The sequence below is a fragment of the Hippocampus zosterae genome, chromosome 15 (genome assembly GCF_025434085.1).
Source record: "Hippocampus zosterae strain Florida chromosome 15, ASM2543408v3, whole genome shotgun sequence".
Lineage (NCBI taxonomy): Eukaryota > Metazoa > Chordata > Actinopteri > Syngnathiformes > Syngnathidae > Hippocampus > Hippocampus zosterae.
The window spans coordinates 9257642-9284112 of record NC_067465.1 but is presented as its reverse complement, the minus strand read 5'-3'; the positions used below and the strand labels follow the sequence as shown (position 1 = coordinate 9284112).

Here is a 26471-nt window from a genome sequence, read left to right as displayed (position 1 = left end):
CCTTACCCACTGCTTCTTCTTGGTCTGCGAGACGAGCTGCTTGTGCTGCGCCACCAGCTTCTTGACCTCGTCCAGCAGCTCCTCTTTGCATTTGTCCTTCACCTGCTTGCACTTGCGCTCCAACTCGGCCTGAGCGCCGCCCATCGCCTTGCTCACCGCCTCCTGCTTCTCCTCCTCCATTTCGCCACGCAGCTGCAGCCACCGCACAAAACATCAAAAATTAAATAGCCATAATGAAAAAATAATATTACTTTTATTTATTTTGCTAACTTTTTTTCCCCTCAGTTTTCGTTCTTTTTTTTGTTTCTTTCTTTAAAAACATTTTGCACATTGTTTTGCAACTTAAATTTTCTAATTTTGGGGGCTTGAATTCCCTCCTCAGCCCCAAATTCTTTTACTTTTATTCCATACATTTTTTAAAATAAAAAAGATGGCCCACTTTTTTTTGCACCTTTCAAGTTTTAAAATGTTTTTTTTAATTTCATTTAAAAATGTTACCGCTACTTTTTTTCACCCTTTCTTTGCATTTTTTTTCACTTAAAAAAAAAAACTTTCACCTTGTTCCACATTTTCTTTGGTGTGCTTTTTTTCTGACTCAGAGCTCAATTCTTAATTCCCGTCACGAGTCCGTAATCCGCCAAATATATTTTCCTATTGAAAGCGTGCAACTTGTTGGAATTTGCCAACCGTGTGAAAACGTGGCGGAGGTCGGCCTGACCTTCTCAAGAGCTTCCCGGACCAGTCGCTCGGTCTCGCGCTTGTTGTCGGCCTTCATCCTCTCTTTGAACTCGTTGAAGACCTTGGTGTATTTTTCGTGGCACATGTTGTGACAGTTGGCGGCATCCGAGCTGGTCTGCGTGCCGCGGTGGAGAGTGCGCGGCGACCCGCCGCTGGCCTTCTTGGTCTGCGTGGACACCGACTGCTTCTCGGGCGGCGGCGGCGCGAACAACACTGGGATCTCCTGGCTCGAGCTCACTGCCTCCATTTCGGGCTCGGGGTCCTGCCGACACAAACTTGCCGTCAGGTTTCAACCACTTCTCTTTACATTGGAATTATTGTAATTTGGGAATTTTTCTTCTTTGGTTTTGAGTGGGGGGGCGGGGGTTGTTCCTAAATTAATTACTTTTAAGTATGTATTTTATTTCTATTTATTTACTAATATTTTTTTTTTTTCATTTATTTATTTATTTATTTATTTATTTTTGTCAGCAATGTGTGGTTCTATTTTATTTGTTTGTTTGTTTTTTTGTCGATTGTGTGCAAGTTTAAAAACTCAACATGTTAAATATTGTGGAGTAAAAAAAAACATTAAAAAAAATAAAAATATTTTTTAAAACAAATGAAATACAGGTACTGTCTAACAGTTCACAGATTTTAAATTCCAATCAGTCCAGTGCATAATAAAGACTCTCAGATTCGATTCATCACAACGCAAATTAAAAATGCTCGCATGCCTTCTTTGCCAAGTTATGAATTCAATTTGTGGCTTGATTTCTACTTAAGAAATATCGCAACCAGTGGTACCATGCACAATTTTTTTTGGTCATGACTTAAGCAATAAAAGGAAAGCATTTCTTACCTCGCGTTAAATGACAAAAGCAGGGGAGCCAAAAGTCAACCATGCAAACTTGATGGTGACCGACTTTGGAGCAACTCCGCAATATGTTTTCGACACATTAGTAGCCAGCCGAAGCTCGGTGCTAGCTAGCAGGCGCAAGTAGCACTGTATCAGGGGTTGATTCTCAGTTTTGCCATTTCATGTGTTGTGATGAGGCGCCAAATCCACATTTTGCCCAACAAATTGCGATGCAAAACCGCATACGTATTTCAATACCATACGTCAATATCAACAACTGACCGGTCACCCGTCAATGTCAGGACACGTACAGACAAATTCTGAATCGGTCGCCAATTCCTAATGATGTATCCGCTTTAATTTCCGGGTGGTGTATTGTTGCCATGCCAACAATGCCAATGGACATTCTGCCTTGCACAGTAGCTCTTTGCTACCTTGGAGGTTCTCAAAAGCGCTTGAACGCCACATCTTCACTCCCTTGTTCAAGAGGGGTGACGTTTAGCAAGGATGAAAGATGGAGAAACCTACACTGGCTTCTTCTTTGGGCTCCACTTGTGGCGTCCGCCGGCTTTTCTTGGCCTTGGGCTCCTGGCTCCCTTTCATCTGTAGAAAAAAAGCAATCACATTGAACCGTTGTTGCAAAATTGCACACTTACAGGCTTTGATTGACTGGATCCCAAAAAAAAACCTGGCACATCAATGTCTGCCCAATTAAAATGAAATTAACTGGCCAACATTTGGTAGGCAAATGTCTGTCTCTGAACCCGACACGGTTTAAGAGGCGCTCCGATTCAGCGGCGACCACGGCACTCACCTGTCGGACTTGCTCGTTGCTGGTCGATGAGATGCTGGACTCGGCTTCTTCGCTCCTCTCCGTCCTCTTGGAGCCGTGCACCCTCTCCAACATGTCCGAAACTTGCACTTTTTCCGTCTTCACCATCCTCGGCGTCCGGTCCATCCGCTGGTTGCCTTCTTTCTGTGACTTCCTTGGGCTCGGACTCTGTCCGCCCCTGCCGCCGCCACCGCCGCCGCCGCCGCCTTCTTCCTCGAGCTTGGTTTTCCAGAATCGTCCCTCCTTGAGGAAGCGCTGGTAGACCTCCAGCTCGTCGCAGGCTTTCTTCCAGCCGCTGCTACGCTTCACCTGCAGCTGCTGCACGCTCACCTTGATGTCCTGGATGTTGTCCGAGGGAATCCAGGCCCTGACGAGCGCACACGACTCGGTCATGAAGATGTTTTGTCAATAGGATCAAGAAGCTTCTCTTCTATCGAAGACTTGAAACTAGCAAAGGGTGTCTAAAAAGAAAGCTGCCCATATTTTATGACACCGTCATCCCCCTCGTTCGTGGTGGTTACATTCGAAACGATAGAACGGATACTCTGGCGACACAAATGCCAGACAAGTGGCGTCAAGAAGGTCTCGCAGACCTTTGGTGCTGGTGGCCGAAGAAGCGCACGTCCACCTGGTTGTCTTCCCTCTGCAGCACTTTGGCCGGCCAGTAGCCAAAACCTTTCATCTTGGCCCACACCAGGTCATGACTCGGAGTCTAGGGGAAAAAAAAAAAAGGCGCAATTTCATATATGTGCAGTCATCCCTGGCAAAAATCGCTGTTCGCTTTTTCATGTCTAACCGTACTGCAGAATTTTAAAATCATATGTTATCTCATTTTATATCTCCGATTTTTCACGATATATCTAACATTCATACATGAGCTGCCAATGGCCATAACTCACAGGTGTCAAACTCAAGGCCCGGGGGCCAGATCTGGCCCGCCACATCGTTTTATGTGGCCCGAGAAAGCAATTTCTATGATTCTTTCAAAAATGTCGACCAAAATTTTTAATTCTCATATGTAATAAATAAGAGCGCTAGTGGAAGCATTTTCTTGTTCCCAAACCGCTCATTATAGTAACGTAAACAATGGTTGAATCAACAGTTATTTAGTCATAACGGCCCTCCAAGTGAAACGATAACTAAAATGTGGCCCCCGCCAAAAATGAGTTTGACACCCCTGCCATAACTGATAAGTCACCCAACTCGACATGCTAAATCGCTGACACCCACATCACTCACCAGTAGTGTAGAACGTGAGAACGGAGCTATAGCTCTTTTTTTCCTGAGTCAGCAACTTCATCAAGTATCGTAAAAAAAGAATTCTGGCAATTCTTGGCATCGGAAAATATTTATTTTAAAAAAATTCAAAAAGTCGGGGGCCCACTTGTGATGTACGTTGAATTTATACATAAGTGTATAAATGTTGACATACACGGGATGTATCTCCAGTATTCAAAGACAAACCCCGCGGTTAATTCAAATAAGAATCGGCCAAAGAACAATTCGGAACTCGAAAAGTCGAGTCACTTGCCATCAGCATGGTTTGGGTGAAATTGTGGCTCTAACGGTAATAACTAAATGCGATTTAATGGCATTCCCGACTTGAGGGCTCAATGTTGGTGAGCGGCGGGTTGGTTTCTACTCACGCAGGGGTAACAGAACCAGTTGTCGGGGCGGGCGTTGGACAGGTAGAAACAGTTCTTACACAGCAACAGCTCGTTCAGCTGGAAAGAGAAGACGCTCAATAAAGTGGGTGTGTGTGTGTGGGGGGGGGCTTCACACCGATTTGAGGGGCAGAGTTCGATGCGCACCTCGTGACAGGTGTCGCTGAAGAGAAGACGCGCCATCTCCGCCTGGTCGCTGTGCACTACAAACACAAACAGTACACGAGGGGTCATTTGAAACATTTGATCAATAACGGTGAAGGCATTCCTCACTCAGTTCAGATCCTTGATGTGCTTGTACCCGCATAAAAATGAGGAAATTATGCAAGTCACACATTCTTTCGGAAGTGGTCTTCACCGTGATGCAAGAAGTGTCTTTCCAGCGGGCCACCACCATCCCCTCTGTCAATAAGGGTTGTGTCAATCAAGGGGACCCACCTCCATACAAGATGGCCGTGTTGTGGACAATCAGCTGGGCATCGGCTTTGAACTCCTCAAAGTTCTTGTACTTCCCCTCCGTCAGATTCTGCAGTTCAAAAGAGAGACGTTGACACCGATCGGGACCTTTCAGACCTCAAAGTGATACTACTTTTTTGAGGCCGATGACGATTCATTCTCATATTTAGCGGGGGGAAAAATGTTAATGGCAGATTGAATTTTAAAAAGGCCAAAAATGGATGTGGTATATATTGTAAGCAACATAATGAGGAAAGTCATTATTTATGTACAAACAATGCCTTTTAACATTAAATACTTTTTTTGCCATTAAGTGGTGACTTCTAAAAACTAGTAATAATAATAAAAAAAAAATTAAAAATAAAAAAAATACTGATGCCTTTTCTCATACGTCTAAAATCTTTGACAGGGTCGCATTTGAAATATGAAATGCAAGGAGACTTGCACCCAAACGGGGGATGATCTTTATCCAATCATTCCTGTCAAGAAATTAAACTGACCAAAAACTTGTATTTTTTTTTTAATTTGAAAGTCATTCGCTTTGTACATGTCGTAACGTGTTGGAAAAAAAATGTGGAAAATTCAGATTTATTTATTTTTCGATTTGTGAAGGGCTAAATATCGGCTACTTAAATCACCCAGCGAATTAATCACTCATCACTTATCGGTCCTCACTGTGCCTCAAGTACAAGAATGTGTGTGTATGTGTATCTGTGTCACCTCCTGGATGTTGGAGACGTCCAGCGCGGTGTGGATGAGCCGTCTGTACATGGGATGCTTGGTGTCTTTGCCTTTCTTGTTCAGGTCCACCGCCTTCCAGGAGGAGAATTGAGATCTAGGTCAAGCAATGATGCTTCACCACGTCACAGTTCATCATTTGGCGGATTTTCAAACCATCAACTTTTCATATTTTCTTGACGGTAAACGACAGACATGGGGCAATTCATTTCCCTAAAGGGGCCCACATGAGGAACTTCTGTCAAGGGCCACGCCGACATGCTGACCTCTTCCATATTCATGAGTGAACTCAATATATGAAACGCTTTTGCTTTAATAAGCGGCTACTCGCGTCAACTTCGATGTATTTACGAAACCCACATTTCAAACAAATTTAGAAGCAGTCATTAAATTCGGCACCTGGTAACTATTCACTCACTATTTAACCCTTTCGGGGACAGCGGGCTCACTACAGTGGACAGCTGATCAGGTGGAAAGGGCTCATCTCAATTCATTAAAATCATGTCGACCACGTGCATCGTTTCTTCGACATTTTTAAAATGTGTTGACAGTTTGAGTGCCAACCAACGAGTCATAAAGCCTCAAGACGAAAGCGCGGTGGCGGTGGCGGTCCCTCACCCTCTCCTTCATGCGCTGGACGATGAAGCGCAGATATTTGCACATCTCCTGTTTGCTGAGGTTCTTCTTTTTACTCCCCTGTGGACGTACAACAAAGATACTTTTTTTTTGGAGATGTGCGGCCGAAGCCGACGCGGAAGCTGCGGCAGCGCAAGCCCGGAGGGGAAACCCACCCTGCAGAAGACGCACTGCCAATGGGGGCCGGTGGCGGCGTCGCGGGGCCGTCCCTCTTCCGACAGACACTTGAGGTGGAAGACGCGGAAGCAGTCGTCGCAGGGCAGCACGTCGCCCGGTAGGTGGCACTGAAAGCAGTACCAGTCGTGGCTCTCGGCCTCCCACTCCTGAGGGGGACACGCCGGAGAGCGCTCGTTGGCTGCGCCCTGCTCCCCCTCCTGGCCGCCCAAGGGGGAAGCCACAAAACCACATTCATCATTCAAGCTTGAACACGTTTTTTTTTTTTTTAAACACAGGATGAGCGTAAAAGTGCACGTGAACCTTTCCGGGTCAACTTCATCAGACCTTCGTGAAGCTTTTTGAACCAAGTCGTGAATGATATCTTGAATAATGCTGTGTGTCAATTATGAATGTATACATATGCACCCTAGCAGACAAAACAAGTCGCACTAGTAGAGCGATTGGAGCACGCGAGCAGAACAGCTGTCACATATCAAGTTAGGTTTCTTTAAACAACTGCGTGACATTTTTTTGCACTTTTGTCGAACAACTCGGGTGTCCTAGTAGGTCCTCGTTTTGAACAAGCCAACACCAAGGAAGAGGAGAGGAAAAGAAGCATGCCAAACACAATTTCAAAGACACAAAGGAGAACTTGTGGGGCTACCGTGGCACAGACGCGGCTCCGCAAAAGGCACATAAGCCCCGGGGGGGTCCACTAAGCTGGCGCCAAAATTTCAAAGAAATGTATTCATCTCTTTATTTATTTTAATTAATCTGATTTTTTTTAGAGCAAAGAGTATAATAAGAAATTGACAATTTATCGATGGTCAGATTAATCCAGAACTAATTTTCATAATCGATTAATCATTCGGATGGCTTTTTATGTATTTATATAGATTTGAAAGCTTCCCAACACAATACTGTATATGGCTGTGAGGTGAAGGGTGAAGTGAATCGAGCCGCTTCATTTAGACAACAGCAGTGCTTTGCAACCATCATCTGGTATCTACAGACAATTCAAAACTTTTTTTTAAAACTACATCATACTACGATGTCATTAAACATGACGTAAACTCTTGGTGGAAACGTGGCTTACGACACTTGATTCAGATCAACAAAAAAATTTTCGACTTCCCCACCCAATGCTGCGAAACACGTCTGTACGCAAGTAGCCAGCGAGTAATTCCAGGAGACTCGGTTCACTTCCGTCAGAAATTCACCAGACGGTGCGCAGTCACAGACTTTCCGCAATGAACTTTTTTGCCTTTTGTTGATTGTCGTGCGAGAGTGTTTGGCGACCAATGGAAAGACGTATGTAACGGGGCAATCAGAAATTTATGCTCATTGTTGCATTACTTAAAATTATTTCATACTAATTAAGCAATCATATATTTAAGAATATGGAGGTGGAAGACTGTTGGAACAACATTTATTCGATCATGAATTTGATAATAATACCGTATTATCCGCACGATAAGGGAAACCTAAAAGCATTTGGTTTTCTCAAAAGCCGACAGTGCGCCTTATAATTCGATGCGCCTTATATATGGATCAATATTGTGATTTCCTGGACGTAGTTTTTTTTTTTAAATGTTCCGTCAACCGCTTTGTTACAGCTCCATCGGTTGCGAAAGCGCTATCTGAATAAAGCTGTATTGTATGGTGTTGTACTCTCTTAAGCATAGCTCCATCTAGTGGATGCACAACGCAACCGCAGCCACTATTGTAGCTTCTACTTTATGCGCCTTATAAATGCGGTGCGCCCGATATATGAAAACAGTTTATATTTAAAATAGGCCACTCATTGAAGGTGTGCCTTATATTGCGAAGCGCCGTATAGTGTGGGATATACGGTTATATATACAGTATATATTCCTGTATATATTTTTTTTAAGACAAGAGGAATTAAGTACGCTGTAATGCTTCAGTGCAGAAGGAACAGACGAAACTGGTTAGCCATAAAGATACGCGTACGTGCAAATTAATTTCAATGCTGAGTCTGCTAATCTTTTTACATATTCCATCATTCATGGCTCTAAAATCTTGGAAAAAGAGTTTGGGAAGATGATGATTGTGAAGTAACCATCCAATAAAGCCTTTCTGTCCTGTCAGGCCACTCTTATAGTGTACGAAAAGCAATGTCCCCTCAAAGAAAATCTGTGACTGCGCTGGGTGTTACCGTCGTGCCTTATTGTTAGTAGAGATCGACAGAAAGAGATCATGGGAAGTTGGACAAGTAAAGATGCAGCACGTACCTTGCTCCCCTCCGCTTGAGGCTCCTGCGGTGACAATGATTCAAAGAGCAAGTGTTTAAAAGTGACGCCAGAACGGCGACGTGACGCCAGAACAGCGACGTGGCATACAGTCAAGAACCCTTTCAAAACCAGAATTTTGCCAATATTCCGGCATTGAAAGGCCGTGTAAAAAGGCGCTAAAAAAACCTGAATATACTCAGATTTGGGTTTTTAAAAAAACAGAATAAGAGCCATGGGTCTTTTCTAACCCGAATATTTAGTCATATAAACACGTATCGGAATACCTTCAATGGAACGGTTTGTGTTGCGCAAGCTCTATCCGCAAGGAATGTTTTGTCTTTGGAGTAGAGGAATTACTTGTCAGGGCGACGCTCAACGGCGATGCTGCTCACTCACCGTAGCGACAAGCGAAGCCAACTGCGGCCATCTTGCATTGCCACTCACTAAGCGAGCCTAACTTGAATACGGTGATTTCTCCGCTGCGTTTCGCATTATTTTCGGTCACGAGCATTAAAAATGACACGGTGTGTATATCCATACACATTTTTAGAAAATAAGAGAATGTTGACATTTTGAGGTTCTTGGGGTTTGCGGACTCACCATCTCGTCTCCGGGCAGCCAGTAGCCCTCCTGTTCGATGCCCGCCTTGGAGCCTTTACAGCCCACCGTCAGCGTCTCCACCACCAGGCCGTCCTTCACGGCCAGGCTCAGCTGGCGGGCAGTCTCCTTCGGGTGCATGCCGAAAACGCGGCTCAAGTACCTAGCGGGGAAGACAAACCCACCCGCCCCCCGCAAAAATCACAAACTCTACCACCATTGGAATTGATAAGCAGATAAGCCAAAATAGACAGACATCCATCTCTTTTCAAACGTTTCATACGTTCTGTGACCCTGTTGGTAACACAAAACACTTTGACCTCAAACTATTCTTTTCCCAATGAAATGAACGGCAACGCCAATAAACTCTTGCAGCCCCCCCCCCCAAAAAAAAACCCAACCAAAATGTTGGTAATGCGTTTCAATATGGAAATTAGAATTCCGTGATCTTGTTCAATCAAAGAATTACCACATCATTTCATAGAATGTCAAGAATTAGTTTGTGCACCATGTTATAATGCATCAATTCAGTTCATTGTGCTGCTCCTTCTGCTGTGCCTCAAGCTGGCCCTGGCCAGCTTGACAGGGCCAGCTTGAGGATAAAGAATATATGCAAAAATAAACAGACAATGACCCCTCCAATTTAAGTCACTGTTGTACAAGCGTTCACAAATGTTCTGCCTCTAATTCATATCTTTGCCATATGCGTACAGGACTATAAAATAAATTGTTAATCTACATTTAAAAAATTAATCAGCCACTTAATCATGAGCAGAATGTTATTCTCTCAAATATTGGAATTGGCATCTGCCTGAAAAAAAAAAATCTATGAGTTAAAATCTTTTGACTTTTTTACAGAATACTACTCTGATTACTGATTAAATTGTTTTCTCATTAAAAAATGTTTTTTTTAAATAATTAAAAACAGCTTTCGCGTTTTGGGGAAGAACAGCCACAACGAAGATCTGAGCGCGCTCGAGTTGGGCTCTCAGATTGTTCTCCAAATCCCAAACCGATTGCTTGGCCGCGTTCAAACGGCACGCTGGCAAGGGCCTACGCTTGCCGCCTGCCAAGCCAGCGTTGGCACCGAGCGGCTCTTGTTGTCACGGCGACATCAAGCAAGCGGCGCGTTGCCATGGCGACTCCCGCCGCCGTCTCACTTCATTCCAGCAGACGGCCTGTCGGGCGGGGTGGTGGGGCGAAAGAAACCTGATCTAAAAGCCAATCATCCATGAGCTCAACGTGGAACTTTCCTCAGATGCGAATCATTTTCGAAGCAGAAATTCAAGTGCGGATGCCACTCGAGCCGATTCATAAATTCATTTCGAAATTATGCGGACTATTTTGAAACGAAATGAATTGTTTTGAGAAATGGCTCTCAGCTCCATCTAGTGGTAGTTTGAAAGAATCACTGAACAAATTGCATAAAATTATGAAACTTTTTTTTTTAAAGCCAGTATATTAGATTTGCGAGTACAGTTCAGTCGTATTAATCGTTTTAGTACAACTGCATTTCATCTTTTAGGACAGTTTTTTAAAAACATTTAGTCAGGTCCATTTTTTAAAAAATATTTTGCGCACTGAATTTTTGAGGCGCAATGATGTTTAGCTGAGAACTGTCAAAATCGGTGGAATTTCAGCATCTTAACAGTTAATAGTCTCTGATTTCTGCAGGTCCTCCATGAAAGCTGATAAATAAGCACAAACTTTAAAAAAATAACGAGTGTCGTTTTTGTCAATTTTTCTGATGGATGATCATGTTACAGACCAGTAACTGACTCTTTAGTAATTTGTCACATTGTCAATGTTAACACGCACATTTTGACCACGTCCGATCGAACAAAAGTCACTTTGTGTGGCCCGGCACCAAATAAAAATGACCTCATTCCATGACGGAAGCGACACTTACTTGGAGATGCGGTCCATGTTGGCGATTTGCTTCTGGTTGCGGATGACCTCGATAGCGGCCCAAACGTGCTGGACCACCTTGGGATCCGCCATCCTCTTTTTCTCCACGCGGGACATCACTTCCTTATTCATCTCTATTGTCAACACAACACAATGCAACACATGAAATTGACATATTAGCACAATGAACAATTCAAACGCCCCCTGTAAAAATTCCAAACTTCTGTGAGTGGTTTTGTTTTGTTTTTTTCTCCAAATAAAATTTGCAGGCCATTATTTGATTAGTTAGATGACAATTTTAAATGCCTGCACGTGAAGCCGAGGGGCGACGCCGAATCAGAAACAGTTGCGAGATGCGACGGAAACGGGTGAAAAAGAAGAGGAGCCGCTCCCCAGCTTGATCATCTTGATTCTGTTACTGCTTCGATTTATCACATCCGTGAGAAGACTGGGAGAGAAAAAAAATGTTTCTGAGTGTTTTCCTGAGTAAAAGCAGATGTTATCACAAAGATAATCGGCCACAGAAATCTGAGGATAGTCACGGCTAAGAGATTGAAATTGTAAAGATTTGGGACACAATTTCAACGTCTCGAAACAATTCAGCAATGATCAAAATAGTTGTTGATTAATTGTGCAATCAATTAGTCACGTGTGAATTCATTGATTAAGAAAAACTTGAATTTCACATGAATGCTGCTGTGAGTTTTCCCTTCTTACGAGCTCCATGCAGATATTTCAGAATACGGACAAAAGGATTAGCTCGACTTCCATGATTTGCTACGGAATCAAAAATGAAACAAAATGGAGGTTGAGCAGCCGAGAAGAAAAGACCGCGCTCGACCTTGGAGGATGTTTCTTTCAAACGAGCGTTTGTGCTCATACTCGGCTGCGCGGGGCTGGGCTGACCTTCCCTCCAAAAATTTGTCTAATTTCATGCGGTCCTCCCCCGGAGCAAGCACGAGTGTGTGTTGCTTTCATAAAAGGAGAGATGTCGAATGCGGCTGGGAGCAAGCAACCTTTCACGAGGGGAAAAAGATGCTCTGGTTTACAACAACTGAACTGAACTGGCCGAGGACAGGAGCGACTCTGAAAGAGGCTGTTCATGCCACATTTAGACAAAAGGAACAGTAAGTAAGTGCCTGGTTGTGTATAAAGAGGCTACCCAAAAACATTTTTAAATGCCTGTTTCAGAACGGTGCCAACCCAGTTGGATGCTGAACAAGTTCAGGCATCTGGCACAAGACCAGAGTATGTATATGGGTCATTTTCGTTCAATTTGATTAACAACAATAAACACTTATTTTAAAAATATTTGAATTGAGCAGTTTTCTTTTATGCCACCTTGATTTTACATGTCTAAATATATTCCATTCTGAAACAGCCTTTCTGTATTGATCTTTTAAATTTGGAGGCATTCTGGTGAATGTATTCTTATGACAGGAGAAATGGTAGTGGACTAACTTGACAAACCAACTTAAAAAAAAACTAAGATTACTACAGCTAGTTTTCAAATCCAAATGTCTAGATTTCTGAGATATTTTTCTGTGTGTCAGGCAAATTTGAAGTGAATTGGTCGACTTACAGACATTTTTGAGACTTCCCGTTTGCCAGGTGCCTTGTGGTGTTACACTGACTCAATTCTAATTCCATGAATTTTATCAACTACAAATTCCTCTTATTCCTTAGGATGTGTTTTAACAACTTATGGAGTGTTTGTTCGTTCTCAATGCTCATTTTTCTTCTATGCATGTTTGAGTGCCACATCACAGGACCTGAACGGCATCTGTTTGGCTCTCGAACATTATTTTGATTTGTATAATTATTTTGTCATGACTACCGGTATAAAGTATTTTGTGTTTTTGTGTCAAACAAGTTTCCCAACCTTTAACAAATAAAGTTCCCGGCTAAGAACTCGATTATGGCTGTTAAGTTTCGCAACATTCGTCGCAGGAAATGACATTCAATGTCACCGGAATCGTCTTGAAAAAATCTGTTCGACAAAGGCTCGTGTAAATCAATTAATCTTGGAAATTTGACACAGATGCCGAGACACAGCTGTAGAAGAATGGACGACGCGACAGCGTGTCGCCTTGTCAGTCACCCACTGATGCTGACACCCATCGCGCGCCGTGCAAGCCACCAGTTGAACCTTGACGAATGCAACCACACGCTTCTAATATTACACAACACACGAATGGTGATCACTAAAAGAAGCCGTTTTTCGTCCACAAAACAGACTGCCGTGGCGAGGAGGCAGGCCACGAACACTGCAACACACGGGAGACTCACTGCGGCTAGCAGCTAGCACGCTACCTGGCTGACGTACGACACAAACTGCTTCAAAAAATGCCAATTTGCGTTCCGATTAAGGTCAATTGATTTAAACCCTCTCCCTCTCCTCCGATGTTAATTACGATCAACGTGAGACTGGCCGCTAACAAAACGGAACGACAAGTTGGTTTGGTGCGCGATGCTAAAATGTTGTGATATTGCTACGTCTGGCTAGCCAGCTTGAAAAGCAATTAAAAAAAACATTCTCGCTTATTATGGCGTGTTTTGATGAGTTTATTAGGAAAACGTCAACACTCTGTGCCATGAGACGAAACAGTCTCGCAATCGAGACAGGCAGCTTATGGTTTGTTTTGGAGGGGCGCCATGTTGACGGCACCACGGCGGAGGGAGCTCGAAGTTAGCCGCGTTGCTGCTCACGTCGCCGGAAAGCCAAGCCGATCCGCGGGCGCCACCGTCTGTTTGTCTGTCATCGGAGCCCGATGTTGGCACCACTCACCTCCGGGCGCGGCGTCGCCAGCGCAAAGGCGACGACGAGGATCCACGCGGGGGCGGTTTTCACACCCGGAGTGGCCACAGCGGAGCGGGCGAGTCGATCCTAAGCTGCGGGGCGGTGGTGCGTGTCCAGCCGGCCACTGTGGAGCAGCGCGCGGCTGGGAGGTAAACAGAGGAGAGGCGTCTGTCTGCAGACTAGTGGTAAGCAGATCTATCCAAGTATCGATAATGGAGATACCAAGTGTGTATCAATTTTTGCTCGATACTAAAGCCACGTTATCCATACAGTGATGTCGATTTCCCTAATACTGTACGTAATAAGGACATTTATATGAATGGATGAAAAATGCCGCCTACTTGCTGTCGGGAGAAGTGAAGCAACCGGCGGCCATCTTGCATTGCCACTCCCTAAACCCACCCAATTTGAATACCTTGATTTCTTCATAGCGTTTTCACATTACTTTCAGTCTAGACAGCAGAAAGTATATACTGTAATTGACAAGTGTATGCACTGCTTGTGACATTTGTGTTTGGTAGTCTGCCATGAGATTTTTGTTTGAACTTGAAATGTGTGCCTTGACTCGATAAAGATTGAGAATCACTGATAGATCAATAGATACTTTATTCATCTCAAGCAGGTAAAGTAGTAATTTAAAACGTGAAGCTCATAACATTACAATGTGAATTTACTATGTTCAAACATGAAAGCTATGATGTTAAAACGTGAAACTTATCACATTAAAACTTTAAATTGCTCACGTTGTAAAACTTGCTTGAAATTGATCATGTTATAACGTGAAACTGATAACATGAAAATGTGAAACTCATCACCGTATAAACGTATTAAAACCTGCGAAATGTATTACTTTAAAATGGCCAATTTATCATGTAAAAATGTGAAATTTCTTATGTATCATGCGAAATTGAGGGAAGAAATTTCATCTATGCTGCATGTCATACATAAAGCATATTTGACAATAAAGATGACCATGATTCATCACGTAAGCTGAAACCTGTCAAATTAAATCATGAAGGTAATCAATGAAGTTTATCACGTTACAGCATGAATCTTGTCATGTTAAAATGAAATACATTTTTTCCCCCCCAAAAAAGCAATCTGCTTTTGTGGGGGGAAAAAAAGCGATCACGTGTAAGCTTGCTCTAATCACCAGCCATCCTCCCTTTGTGCGCCGGTAATTAGAGAGGCTGCATCGGGCCTTCTGTCGCTTGTCGGTCACAAATCATCTTTGTGACCATATGTGAGCATTGCGCCCGTCTTTTCCTCGGAATCCGCCAGAAGACAATGGATGCTCATGCGTTCCCACCAGAGACCGCTGACCTGTGAAATCCGCGACAGGCACTGGGTGCACCAACATAGAGACGTTGTCCAATCCGCTGTCCAATGACGTGACTGGCGAAGTTGACAGGAAGGTGTACGTTGGGGTTGAGCCCCCGTTTATCGTGGAGAATCCGTTCTGAAAAACCTCTGCGACAGGTGGTGACAATCACCGACATTGAGAGATGATCCCCAAACGAATCGTTTTGATATCTTTCTTTGCCATTATCTTAGTGTCACCATCGTCTCTCAGCGTTTGTCGATTGTTTTTCCAAGGTGAGGATGATTGACAGGTTTGTCGTTTGCCTCGGCGCCCCTCCTGCCGGTTGCCGTGGCGACATGACTTCTTTTCAGTCCTTTTTGCCAATGGCGCTGAAACAAGAGCTCATCTCCAGAATCAAATCTCATTGGCGTTGATGCTGAATAATTCATAAAACACTTACTCATCAACCCCCTGTCAACTGTGTTTTTTGCTCGTGTTTGACGACCAATCCTTTTATATGCAAACCAAATTCTGGTGCAGTCTGAATCACTTCTACCATGCATCTTAGACATTTTTGGCCTAACACTATGGTTGAACAAAAGGACCATCACAACTTTGATCATATCGTGACGGACATTCACTTTGTTCCAGTTCATCACATATGAAACACTTTTTGACACCCTTTAAACACGTGTTTGTACTTAACTGTAAATGTCTGCTGACGTCTTGTTTGTCTTTGCCCTATTCCTTTTTTCATCATTGTGCTCCTTTTGCCTTTGTGGGGTTCAAAATAAGACTTGGAATGAACTACAATGCCTTACACATCTGCAAAAAACAAAACCTTTCATTCTAAATCACTTCTTTATTTATACAAAATAGTCATAATAACATACAGGTAGGCCTATGCCAAAGACATTCCATGTAAAAATGTGGGTGTTCCACAAGGTTCAATCTTCAGCCTTGTGTACATTTTGGTCCACATTTTACAAATTGTTATCCATTTTCAACATTGCTTATTATGAATAGGGAGTTGCTGGAGCCTGCGGGCAGAAGGCGGACTCCACTCTGAACTGGTCGCCAGTCAGTCACAGGGCACATGTAGGCGCCAACAACTATTCACACTCACATCCGTTATCTCAGTGTCCACATTGTCACTGAGTGGGAACCGATCCCACGCTCCCCCCACATAAGTCAGGCGAGTGTACCACTACATTATCAGCGACTCCAAATGTATCAAGTATCAATACAGTATAATTGACAAATGTAATATTTGAAAAATGGGACATTACAAATCTACTAAAATAAAATCCAGAAACATCTGTTATGACCAAGCACAAAAATACAAATACTGAAAATATTTATAAAGTATCAACTTATGATGCACAATGATGTTACGTCCCACCTTTAAATATGTATTTTACACTATATTCCTGGTCACTACTTCTTCTTGAAACCGTAACCCTGGTTGGAATTGACATGTGCATGTGAGTGTTTTACACTTCGTTTGTACGCAGTACTGCTAGGTGTGTGTTAGGAAGTTTATAAATCACTGGAGCATCTATGTTATATTACATTACCGCGTCAATAACCTTCTGCTTTATATGTTAGCATTAAACTAGCAGTCTTTTTTATTAATACAATAGTGTCTTGTTTCGTGCGATGGTATGTGTTCGCACCTCTTAGGCATTTTGGATCTGCACACTATGCTAGCAGATGTTTAATTCGTTTTTATTTTAAGTGTCAATATTACAGTAAACGTTAACCCGGAGTGACAAACGCTTGGTTTCTTATTCAAATAACCATTGGAGACAATAGGGAAGGAATACCTTCAAATAGGCTGTTAAACAAGTTAATTGTGTCTCAACAGGTTTGGATGTGTTTAAAGTGTATCAAATGGGGTAAAAGTATTTTATAAAAATATTTTAGAGGGTATTTTCGCAACTATTTACAGTGAGGCAGAACCAAGATTTTCTCTTTAAAATGCACAATCTGATGACCAAAGTTCTTCAAATTGATGCTAGAGTACACCGGTTTAGTGAGCGTGTCTCGGTCACAGAACGGTGGTCTCGGACTGGAGGATGGACTGAGTTCTGGAGGTGCGCTGGAAGTGGACTGTGTGTTCAGAACCTTTCCAGGAGACCAGTGTGGTGCTGAAGGCTTGAGCTCGCTTCAGGTTACAGTCCATGCACAAGCTACGCCACTTCCTCTTCAACTCACTTTGGACCTACACACGTACCACACACACACACACGAACACGTGAAATTTCAAAGTTAGACATTTTTCATGGGAATACAAATCAACAATCAGGAATTCAGAAAATTGAAGGTTTTCTCTTAGGTCATTCTCTTGCCTTATTGTAAATATTTAAATCTATCAACAGAAATTCATGCGTTGAGAGCCACTGAGGAATATTTTTGTCAAGTACATTTTTCAATGGGTAGGTGCGAATTTGGGTATAAATAAAATCACAACAAAATGACAGATTATGATAGTTTTATCCACTTTTTGGTCAGAATGCAGTATTTTGGGGTGAAACCAGGCAATGTTCTCCTGGTAACTCACAAATGGGAAAAATTATGACCAAAATGTTTTTGTCCCTCTATTATTATTGTAGGTTTGATACTTTCTTGTCACAGAACACAATATTCTTTGGGCCTTGAAAAATGAGTGAAAATGCTTCTGAAACAATTTGCAGTCATGTGAAAAGAGTTGAGTGGATTACAAACCTCGCTGTTGAGGAAACAGTAAAGGATGGCAACCACCAGGCCCTGAAAGACATCAAATCCAAAAAGAACTAGAACTCGTCAACCATTTCAAATGACAAGTCAGCAGGATAGGACTCGTGTATAATCCTGGTCATCACTAGCCTAACATTTGCGATTCCAAGTTTAAGCAGTGAAATATTTCTGTCATCAGTCAATGTATGAGCACCTGAAATGATCCGAGGGCCAGGTCGAAAAAAATCTTGTAGTCTTCAGCCATGGATTCCGACAGAGAGACAAAGACCACGTAATGGATCCCAAACAGTGGAATGAGGAGGAGAGTCGATTTGGCCAACCGTCTGAAAAACAAAACGTCAACAAAAAACATAAAACCTCAAAATGTCACAAACAAACCAGAAGGCATTACAGTCTTATCTCAAATGAACTTTTCCCAGTGAAATGGAAAAACTGTTCATTTCAGCCTTTCCGCCCAAATTGTTGTAATGGTAGAATAGCAAGAAATGTCTCTTCACAATAAACAATTCAGAATCAGTTTTGGTGGAAAAAGAATATAATCAATGTCAGGAAATGCCATTTTCAAGTCAATGTGGATGTTCCACAAAGTTCTGTCCTCAGTCCTCTGTAGCCTTTTGGTCAGGTCAACATTTTTAAAATGTACCAGATATTTGTTTATTTGGAATTTTTTTTCTTTGAATCCAAAATCGTAACAATAACATTTAACATTTAGTATTTATTAATGACTAGAATGTCTTTGTATTTAAAGCACCGTGGGCTTTTTAACTTCTCATTTGCGCTTGGAGAACAAAAAATGTGAGAATGGACCACATTGTTTGAATTCCTTTGTTTAAGGAACTGTAGGATATTTTTTGAGGAGTGAAATTCAGACCCAGAAGCAGACAGCAGACGAAAGTGCCCAAAAAGTCAAAATGAAAAACAGAGTTGGGCTGGATGCAGCAGGGCATAGAAGGCTTAACGTGTGAGTAACTCAAAGCTCACACGTATAAAAACAAGCCATACGAGGTGAATATCTGAAAGTGAATGTTAACAAAATGCAAAAAAAAATAGTCACCAGATCATTTTTAAAAATCCATCAATAGTATAAATCTAATTCCAGTGAACGGTCATTCATGATGTAAAACACGACAAACATGTTTAGCGACGATGATGGTAAAACGACAAAGCAGTCTGGACGCGACGTGTCGGTGATGACAAACGTTAGATGAAGTGCGTGAAATGTGTGTCAGCAACCCACCCGTACTGAGAGTGGTCACCCCCGCCCAGGTCGGGACGCTGCAGCTTCTGCACGAGGATGCGAATGATGCGAATGAAGAGCAGAAAGTTCACCTAGAAAAATAACACGAAGCAAAAAACTCACAATGCTGGAAAAATCATCCACAAGGGAACAATCAATTTTGACAATTCCTCATTGAATGTCCATATGTGTCCTGACATTAATGGGCGACCAGTCAATTATTTATGTGTGTTTCAGCGGCGACCGGTCCAGCCTATTCAAAAAGATGCCAATGTTTGCTTCTTTCATACCACAACGGCGAGTCCGATGGGTCCGTTGATGACCCAGTTGGGTATAGGGTTGTCGTTCCTCTCCCAGCACCTGTCAATCAAAATGCGCTTCGGTTGGATGGGCCGAACGTGCGAGCGAGCGTGACGTCAGCATGCCTGAGACGCAGCGGTCTGTCACTCACCCCGTGTCCTCCAGGTAAATTCTGGTCAGAACCCACGTCAACACAAACACGCTCGGGATGCCTGCGCCATTCAGGGAGCAAAGCCGGTACAGTATTAGGGTGACCTCACCTCTGCCAAATTGGATTTTAGACCTCCACTCATGATGTCATTGAACATAACGGAAAGACTTGGGTTCAATTCATTGGCTAGTGTGGCGCTCCTTCCAGTGTGTACATTATGGCCACCAGGGGGCAGCGATGGCAGAAGACGCTCACAGCGTTTTAGGAAGTTGCAGTAATACTGTATTAGGAAAGTGCTTCTTTGCAGAGGACAAAGAAAATATGCATGAGTGATCGAGTGAATCCACAATTACCAATTGGCGAGGAAACAGCGTAATATGATTAGATAAGGCAATGCGGATAAACGAAGGAACGTGATGAGTCATGTGGATGCAACCCGTATATTTTTGTGTTTGGATGTAGTGATGCGTTTTACCCCATCCGATGAGCATGTAGACGGCAAAGTGTGTGTTTTGCGAGAACATGGCCACCAGGAGTGTGTGGAGGTACAAGGCCTCCACCAGCAGCCAGAAGAAATTGGCCATGATGAAGTACTGCAACAATATTAAGCTGGCTCGACACACCACCTGACACACACAGGATTAATCAGGCCGTGACGCTTATTGGCATCAACGCTCATCACCAGACATCTCAGCGTTCCCGTCGTTCATTCCTTGGCACAAAGACGAACGATTTGGCTGAGTGTACCCAGTGAAAGGCGGGGTGTACCTAATGAAGTGTCTCACCAGGGAGGGCTGCGCGCCGCAGTGCGCCGCACGGCCGAACAAGAGGTGGTCCTTCACCAGCACGGCGGCCGCCCTCAGGATGAATGACAGGAACAGGTTCAGGTGGATGGAGTTCCTGGTGCAGCGCAGCTTCCTGTGCGACAAATCACCGACGTCATGGCGGCTAAATTAGTAATGCTACTGCGACTGGTTCGCCCGTCCATGGTTTTACATTGTTTGTTTGCATTGCGCTAAACTACTTGCAAAATAAAGCAAAAAATGAACCCATTGAGGGCTTATATCTCAAATCTGCAGACCCCTTTTTTATGGGAAAGTTTTTAATTGGAGCATTTTAACAGTGCAAGATAGTAATGCGTGCAAACATACAGCGTACTGAAATAGAATCGAATGAAATGGTATATCATGTCACGCTGATCTCTCAAGAGTCTGAAACAGTTCATTTTTCCATAATAACTTCCCCTCGGACAACTTGTCATCCTATAATCGGGCTCATCTGCTCAACACCTGCAGCGAGACAAACCCACGCACTCCAAACACACACAACCATCAACAAGCGAACACAGGAAGTGGCAGGCCTATAATAGCGTCTCCGTTAATCTTTTGTACATTGGCTAAATTATCCTCCAGGCGGCAAGCTTTGAGAAAACTGAGATTTCCAACAAACACCAGCCGCTTTAGAGTCCTTACTACACAATCAAGTGCTTTTCTCGTTTTTCCTAATCTGGCACGACAATAACATGCGAGTGATGTCACACATTCGGATTGTCGCCGTCATGCGCTTCGACGCATGACTAAAGGCTTGGCTTTGTTCCAGATAACCAATGCATGCACTGAAAATATTGAAATATACCATCAAGAGTTCAAATTATTCATTTTATCAATACAATTGGATGTTTCCTTGTGTTCCAATACCTTTGGGTCAGATCCACATTTGCCTCACTTGCTGTATAGCGGCTCCAAAAGCGTTCTCTTATCCCCCGTTTTCTTCTTACAGCTGTCACAGTACTTTTCTACATTTTCATTTTGACTTTCTTTAGGTGTCCCAATTTACTTTTGTATATATTTTATTTACTTTTCACTTCCTGCCCTTTCAATCGTTTTTTTCTAAACATGTCCAGTGTTTGTCACAAAACAAAAGTTTTACCTAAACTCTCCATTTGTGTCCAAATTTTCTTCACTTTTCCCACTTTGTGTGTGTGTGTCTATGTGTCCCACTACCAATATTTACGAGTAATGTTAGTTTTGTAACGGATTACAAAGCTCATGTGCGCCCCCTGCTGTGAAGGAGGCTGATAAGAAAGTTGCGTCTCACCTGAAGAGGAATAGGACAGCACTCCCGGTCGTGAGGAAGATAAGGGATAGGCTGTGGCCCAATGTGTACAACGTCTGTACCAGCATGTAAAATACCAGCTAAACACACACACACACACAAAATTATAATGATGCAAATGCGGGGGCTAACAAATATGCTAAGCTAACTCAGCTAGCTAAATGCTCCTGGATGCTGTGTTTGTATCGGCTAAGAGTATTTTTTGTCTATTCGTTGACTTTTTTTCTGGCAAGTCTATGCTATGTTAGCTTAGCATCTTGATATTTTTTTAAGAAACTGTGTGTGTGTGCATATATGTGTGTGTGTGTGCGTGTGTGTGTGTCTCTCTCTCTCTCTCTCTCTCTTGTGTCTGAGTTGCACAATGCAATACGTTATCCAGTTAACTGAACAAACACAAGGAGTAATTCACGACCAGACATTGACGACCCCAAATGAACTCAACTCAGCTGAACTCAGAACTAAAGCCGGGAGCCACAATTAGCAGAGAAGGAAATATTGCCAAACATGACAGCATGACAACCTGTTTTTGTTTGAGCAAATGTTTGTAAATGCATTATTACTATTATTATCATCAAAATTAACCCTAACCACTAAATCCAAACAATAGGCTAACCCAAGATACCAACTTTTTTTATTTTACATTTGACAAATACTCCATGTATTAAAAAATATATATAAATCACCATTGTACAGCGCATGTGGAAATTTCACATTTTTGAGAACATCGAGTGAAGCGGCTTGCGAAGCCGAATGCACCTTATCGTGGCCCATGACCGAACCGCAGGCACTGGTTATGTTGGGGAACACCTCGGACCATCCGGAGGCCGTGCACTTCCTGCTGATGTTCCCTACAGGAGGTCATCAGGATTGAAATGAAGGAGGAGGAGGTTCAGGTGCCGGTCAAGGTTATTACAGTTCATGAAAACAAACCAAATAATTCAAACCAAAATTGAAAAGACATGTTTGTAAATGAAATACAATCAAAAGAATAACTAACTCAAATTATATTTTACATTTACACAACTCCTAAAATTAACGATAATTACAATAAAAATGTATTGGTCAATGATTTCCAAGTGTGTATTTAATACGCATGGGCCAGTTTTCCGAAGGCTGTATGGTCTGTTATCGAGTTTCCAATGGCCATTTGGGATTTGTTGTTCTTTTACTGTGTCGCGCAGAAGGAATGTCATTGGGAAGCACTGCTGGTTTTGTTTGTTCTTATTTCATACAAGATAAATCCCCGGGATAAATTCAAATACTAAAATGAATAAAAACAACTGTCAACTATCAAACCCGCACAAAAAGCTAATTGAAAGGAACTGGATTTAAAAAAAAAAAAATCAAATGGTAACCAAAATTCCTCTATTGAAAAAATGAAAAAGCCTGGTGGTGGTGGTCCTGGTGGGATTTTACCGTTGGTGCCAAAGACGGTCCTGAGGAAGCGAGGGCAAGGTATAGTGGCGGTCTGGCCAATCCCGGTGCGTTCCCAACACGTGATGTTGTCCCAAGTGCCTTTGCAGCCCGCCTCTAAGTGTACAAAAAAAAATAATAATAAACAATCAGCATCCGCCATCGGCAACCACTCAATGTTCAGCATTATCAACCAATCAGCAACAATTACACTCAAATGATTTCTGACAAAGTCACTAATCCTACGATGGTGAGATTTCACACACAGACCTAAAGATATCCATGGGGGGGGGGTAATAATCTCAGAAGCATGTTAAGGCCTTCATGAAGTCCAAACATAAACCTATTGAGTCTTCGCCAAATGCTCTTGTCGTGGCGACGCGCTGGTTGATGCTGTTTTGGAGGATCTTTACATACATGGGAACTGTATAGTTATTCATATTTTTACTTGTATATGTTCATTCATTCATTCATCTTCCGAGCCGCTTGATCCTCACTAGGGTCGCGGGGGGTGCTGGAGCCTATCCCAGCTGTCTTCGGGCAGTAGGCGGGGGACACCCTGAATCGGTTGCCAGCCAATCGCAGGGCACACAGAAACAAACAACCATTCGCACTCACACTCACACCTCGGGACAATTTAGAGTGTTCAATCAGCCTGCCATGCATGTTTTTGGAATGTGGGAGGAAACCGGAGCACCCGGAGAAAACCCACGCAGGCCCGGGGAGAACATGCAAACTCCACACAGGGAGGCCGGAGCTGGAATCGAACCCGGTACCTCTGCACTGTGAAGCCGACGTGCTAACCACTTGGCTACCGGGCCGCCCTTGTATATGTTTATATTTAAATATTTAGAGATCGAGTGTGCCATTTTCTTGAGAGAAAAAAAAGCCACAGCAGCGCCCCCCCCACCCCCCCACTAATTAAGCTAACGTGCTAGGTTTTCATTTTACTAAATCGTTCTCATCCTCTCATATGGATCAGAATAAAATACAAATAAACAAACAAACAAATAAATAAAAGAGGTGACTTTGGTTTTACAAAAGCCGATTTGGCGTCCGGGGCGGACTTCGCTCAGAGATGATCAGGAGCGGATTACATTTCATGCTGAACGCAGCTCAGATGATCTCGGCAAAGTAAACCCGGGCCGAATCATTAGCGGGCGGGCACGTGCGTGAGCGCGCGTGCATGCGCACACGCATGCAGTTTTGTTTTGTGAGGGATTGGAGGATGTTCATTCGTCTCTGGAGTGCGTTGCTGCAGCGTGCGCGCGTGTGTGTGTGTGTGTGTGTGCGCGCGCGCGTGAGTGGGTGTCTTGTTTTTGTTCATTAATGCGTCACAAAAATAACTGAGCGCAAGAAAAATGCTGAGCGTGGCATTTTTCTTTGTAGGTTGGGAAGAAGATGAACAACATTTTCTAGTCAAGGTTGCAAGTAATGTAATAGAGTGCAAATACTGTACTTGGTTCCTGGACTTTTCAGGTAGCACTTGTGTGAGTATAGTTCTTCGTTGACATTTCAACACAAAATGGGCGATTCACAATTTGGGCTTAAAATGTAACATTTGGTTTTTAAATCAGGTCAGCACGGTGGACACAGTGCAGGGTTCGATTCCGGCTACCGGCCTTTCTGTGTGGAGTTTCCGTGTTCTCCTCATGCCTGCGTGGGTTTTCTTTGGGTATTCCGGTTTCCTACCAGATTCCAAAAACATGCATGACAGGCTGATTGAACACTCTAAATTGTCCCTAGGTGGGAGTGTGAGGTTAGATGGTTGTTCGTCTCTGTGTGCCCTGTGATTGGCTGTTCAGGTTGTCCCCCACCTACTGCCCGAAGATGGCTGGGATAGGCTCCCGCATCACCCGCAACCCTTGTGAGGATAAAGCGGGTCAGAAAATGGATGGATGGATGTTTTAAAACCAGGGTTAGGGTTTCAAAATTACGGATTCAATCCTAAAATAAGGTGTTAGGGTTTCAGATTAGGGTTTTAAATAAATGCTGAGGTTTCAAAATGGGGCTCTAGCCTGAGCTGGGCTCTCACACTGGGGTTAGGGTATCAAGTGAGAGATTCCAGACTGGGTTTGGGTTTCTCCTTCATACCTTTGTGTGGCGCTCGTCTCTCTTGGTCTTCCAGTCGCTTCATGCACTCGGCGTGATCTTTTTCCACCTCCAGCAGGAAATTGCAAGTGGGGTGACGACCGGTCGCCTGCTGTGTGCATCACAAGAAAAAAAACGAGTTTAGAAATTGTGCTTTTACTTAAATTAAAACAAAACAAAGAAAATATTTCCCCCATTTTCACTTCATGAAAAAAAAACAAATCAGACCTTTGCAAAATTTTTAGCTTGAAAAAAGAAATGTTCTTTTCTTTTAACTGTTCAATATGAAAACATGTTTTTTTTAACAAAGGCTTTGTCATTTTCAAATTTTCAAAGCATTCATGTTTTGAATTTAGTTTCAATTAAGTATCACATTGGTGAAATAACAAAATTTCAAATTATATGATTTTTGCACGTTTTCCACATAAGTTTTAATGACTGTATACCTACTTTTGCACGCCCTGTGTATAAATATAGTGAAAAAAATATTTATTTGTATTGGATGTAAATTAAATTATATGTGGATTTTTGCTCTTCACGGGTGAGCCAGGTGCAAGATATTCTTTCATGGTTTCATTCTCTACTTTTTTGTGAAGTTTAATGGGTTATTTTTGTTTGTTTTGTTTTTTCTTCATGTTTTGGTAACCTCGTTTACTATTAGAAACAGCTCTTAGGGCATTTGTGTAAGTACAAAAATAAACGCTCTGGAAGTGACAATGACAAGAAAGTGTCCATAGCTGTCTTTTAAATCCTGATCTTTATTTATTTAAGGATGGCCTCGGCATGTGTTTGCCTAAAATGTTGTATGAAGCAATTATGATCCAAGTGATCTTGAAAAATAACAACGACTCTCGTTCATGAATCAATCAACCACGACGAAGACAGTAAAAAATGAATGAATGAATTCGATGAGCAAAGTAAAAAGCTACAAAAAAAATTATCCAAATGAACGGTGAACTCACCATCAGCACATAAGCGGAGCAAAACGCCAAGTAGAAAATGAAACTTTTCATCTTTGCTTTTCAATCAAAAGGATTAATCAATTATTTAAAAAAATCATATTATGGATGTTAGCGATCCTCTTTTAAATATGTACCCTATAAAAATACGAAACGTCCAGTGGGATGAGAAACGTGCACGTCTTTCCCCACGCAGCAGCGTGGACGTGCACGCAAACGCATCGCGCGACACCGTCGAGTTGTCATTTCTCCGTAGTGGGCTAAAACACTTCCTGCTGGCCCTGTCAAAGTAAATCACAAATGGGGGCAAGGGGGGGTTAAAGAAACATTGAACTATTGTACATACAGTAATGACATAACTAAGATGGAATGTAAAGACAGTTTACCAAATGTTGGATTCCCCACAAACAAGCAAAAAGAGACAGCGTGTCCACATCACACAGTGTTTGTCAAGAGACTTGCAAGTCCCAACGGCTCGTGGGGGCTTTTCACAAAAACGTGTGTGATTGTGTAAAAAGTGAGATCAGATACATTTCCTGTGACAG

The 26471-nt window shown here is 42.8% G+C and overlaps 2 protein-coding genes and 1 long non-coding RNA gene across 4 annotated transcripts in view; 1 reads left to right on the top strand and 2 right to left on the bottom strand.

The window, feature by feature from the left end:
- zmynd11 (zinc finger, MYND-type containing 11) overlaps window positions 1–13749 on the bottom strand; it is a 15732-nt gene extending 1983 nt beyond the window's left edge. Inside the window, exons 1-15 of one of the 2 annotated variants that reach the window (XM_052087529.1) lie at window positions 13607–13749; window positions 10820–10952; window positions 8914–9073; window positions 8314–8337; window positions 6058–6276; window positions 5885–5962; window positions 5249–5341; window positions 4511–4598; window positions 4220–4275; window positions 4055–4132; window positions 3002–3120; window positions 2391–2775; window positions 2105–2179; window positions 719–1000; window positions 7–192 (exon numbers count right to left, since the gene is read on the bottom strand). In XM_052087529.1, the coding sequence (XP_051943489.1) occupies window positions 7–192; window positions 719–1000; window positions 2105–2179; window positions 2391–2775; window positions 3002–3120; window positions 4055–4132; window positions 4220–4275; window positions 4511–4598; window positions 5249–5341; window positions 5885–5962; window positions 6058–6276; window positions 8314–8337; window positions 8914–9073; window positions 10820–10950 (1974 nt within the window). In that variant the 5' untranslated portion in view covers window positions 10951–10952; window positions 13607–13749. The remainder of the gene's footprint in view (window positions 1–6; window positions 193–718; window positions 1001–2104; window positions 2180–2390; window positions 2776–3001; window positions 3121–4054; window positions 4133–4219; window positions 4276–4510; window positions 4599–5248; window positions 5342–5884; window positions 5963–6057; window positions 6277–8313; window positions 8338–8913; window positions 9074–10819; window positions 10953–13606) is intronic. The other variant, XM_052087530.1, reaches the window with a different exon arrangement.
- Window positions 13661–20265, top strand: LOC127616126 (uncharacterized). Its single transcript, XR_007967039.1, has 2 exons — window positions 13661–13803; window positions 19135–20265. It is a non-coding gene; the product is annotated as an uncharacterized LOC127616126 (long non-coding RNA).
- On the bottom strand, window positions 16010–26471 carry LOC127616117 (vasoactive intestinal polypeptide receptor 2-like). The gene is made up of 13 exons (XM_052087542.1): window positions 25930–26471; window positions 24971–25076; window positions 22880–22993; window positions 22220–22311; window positions 21446–21543; window positions 20134–20266; window positions 19824–19974; window positions 19349–19409; window positions 19188–19257; window positions 18898–18989; window positions 17854–17983; window positions 17649–17690; window positions 16010–17145 (listed from the first exon to the last, which is right to left on the bottom strand). The coding sequence occupies exons 1-13, from the start codon at window positions 25978–25980 to the stop codon at window positions 16972–16974; spliced, it is 1314 nt and encodes a 437-aa protein (XP_051943502.1). The 5' UTR covers window positions 25981–26471; the 3' UTR covers window positions 16010–16971.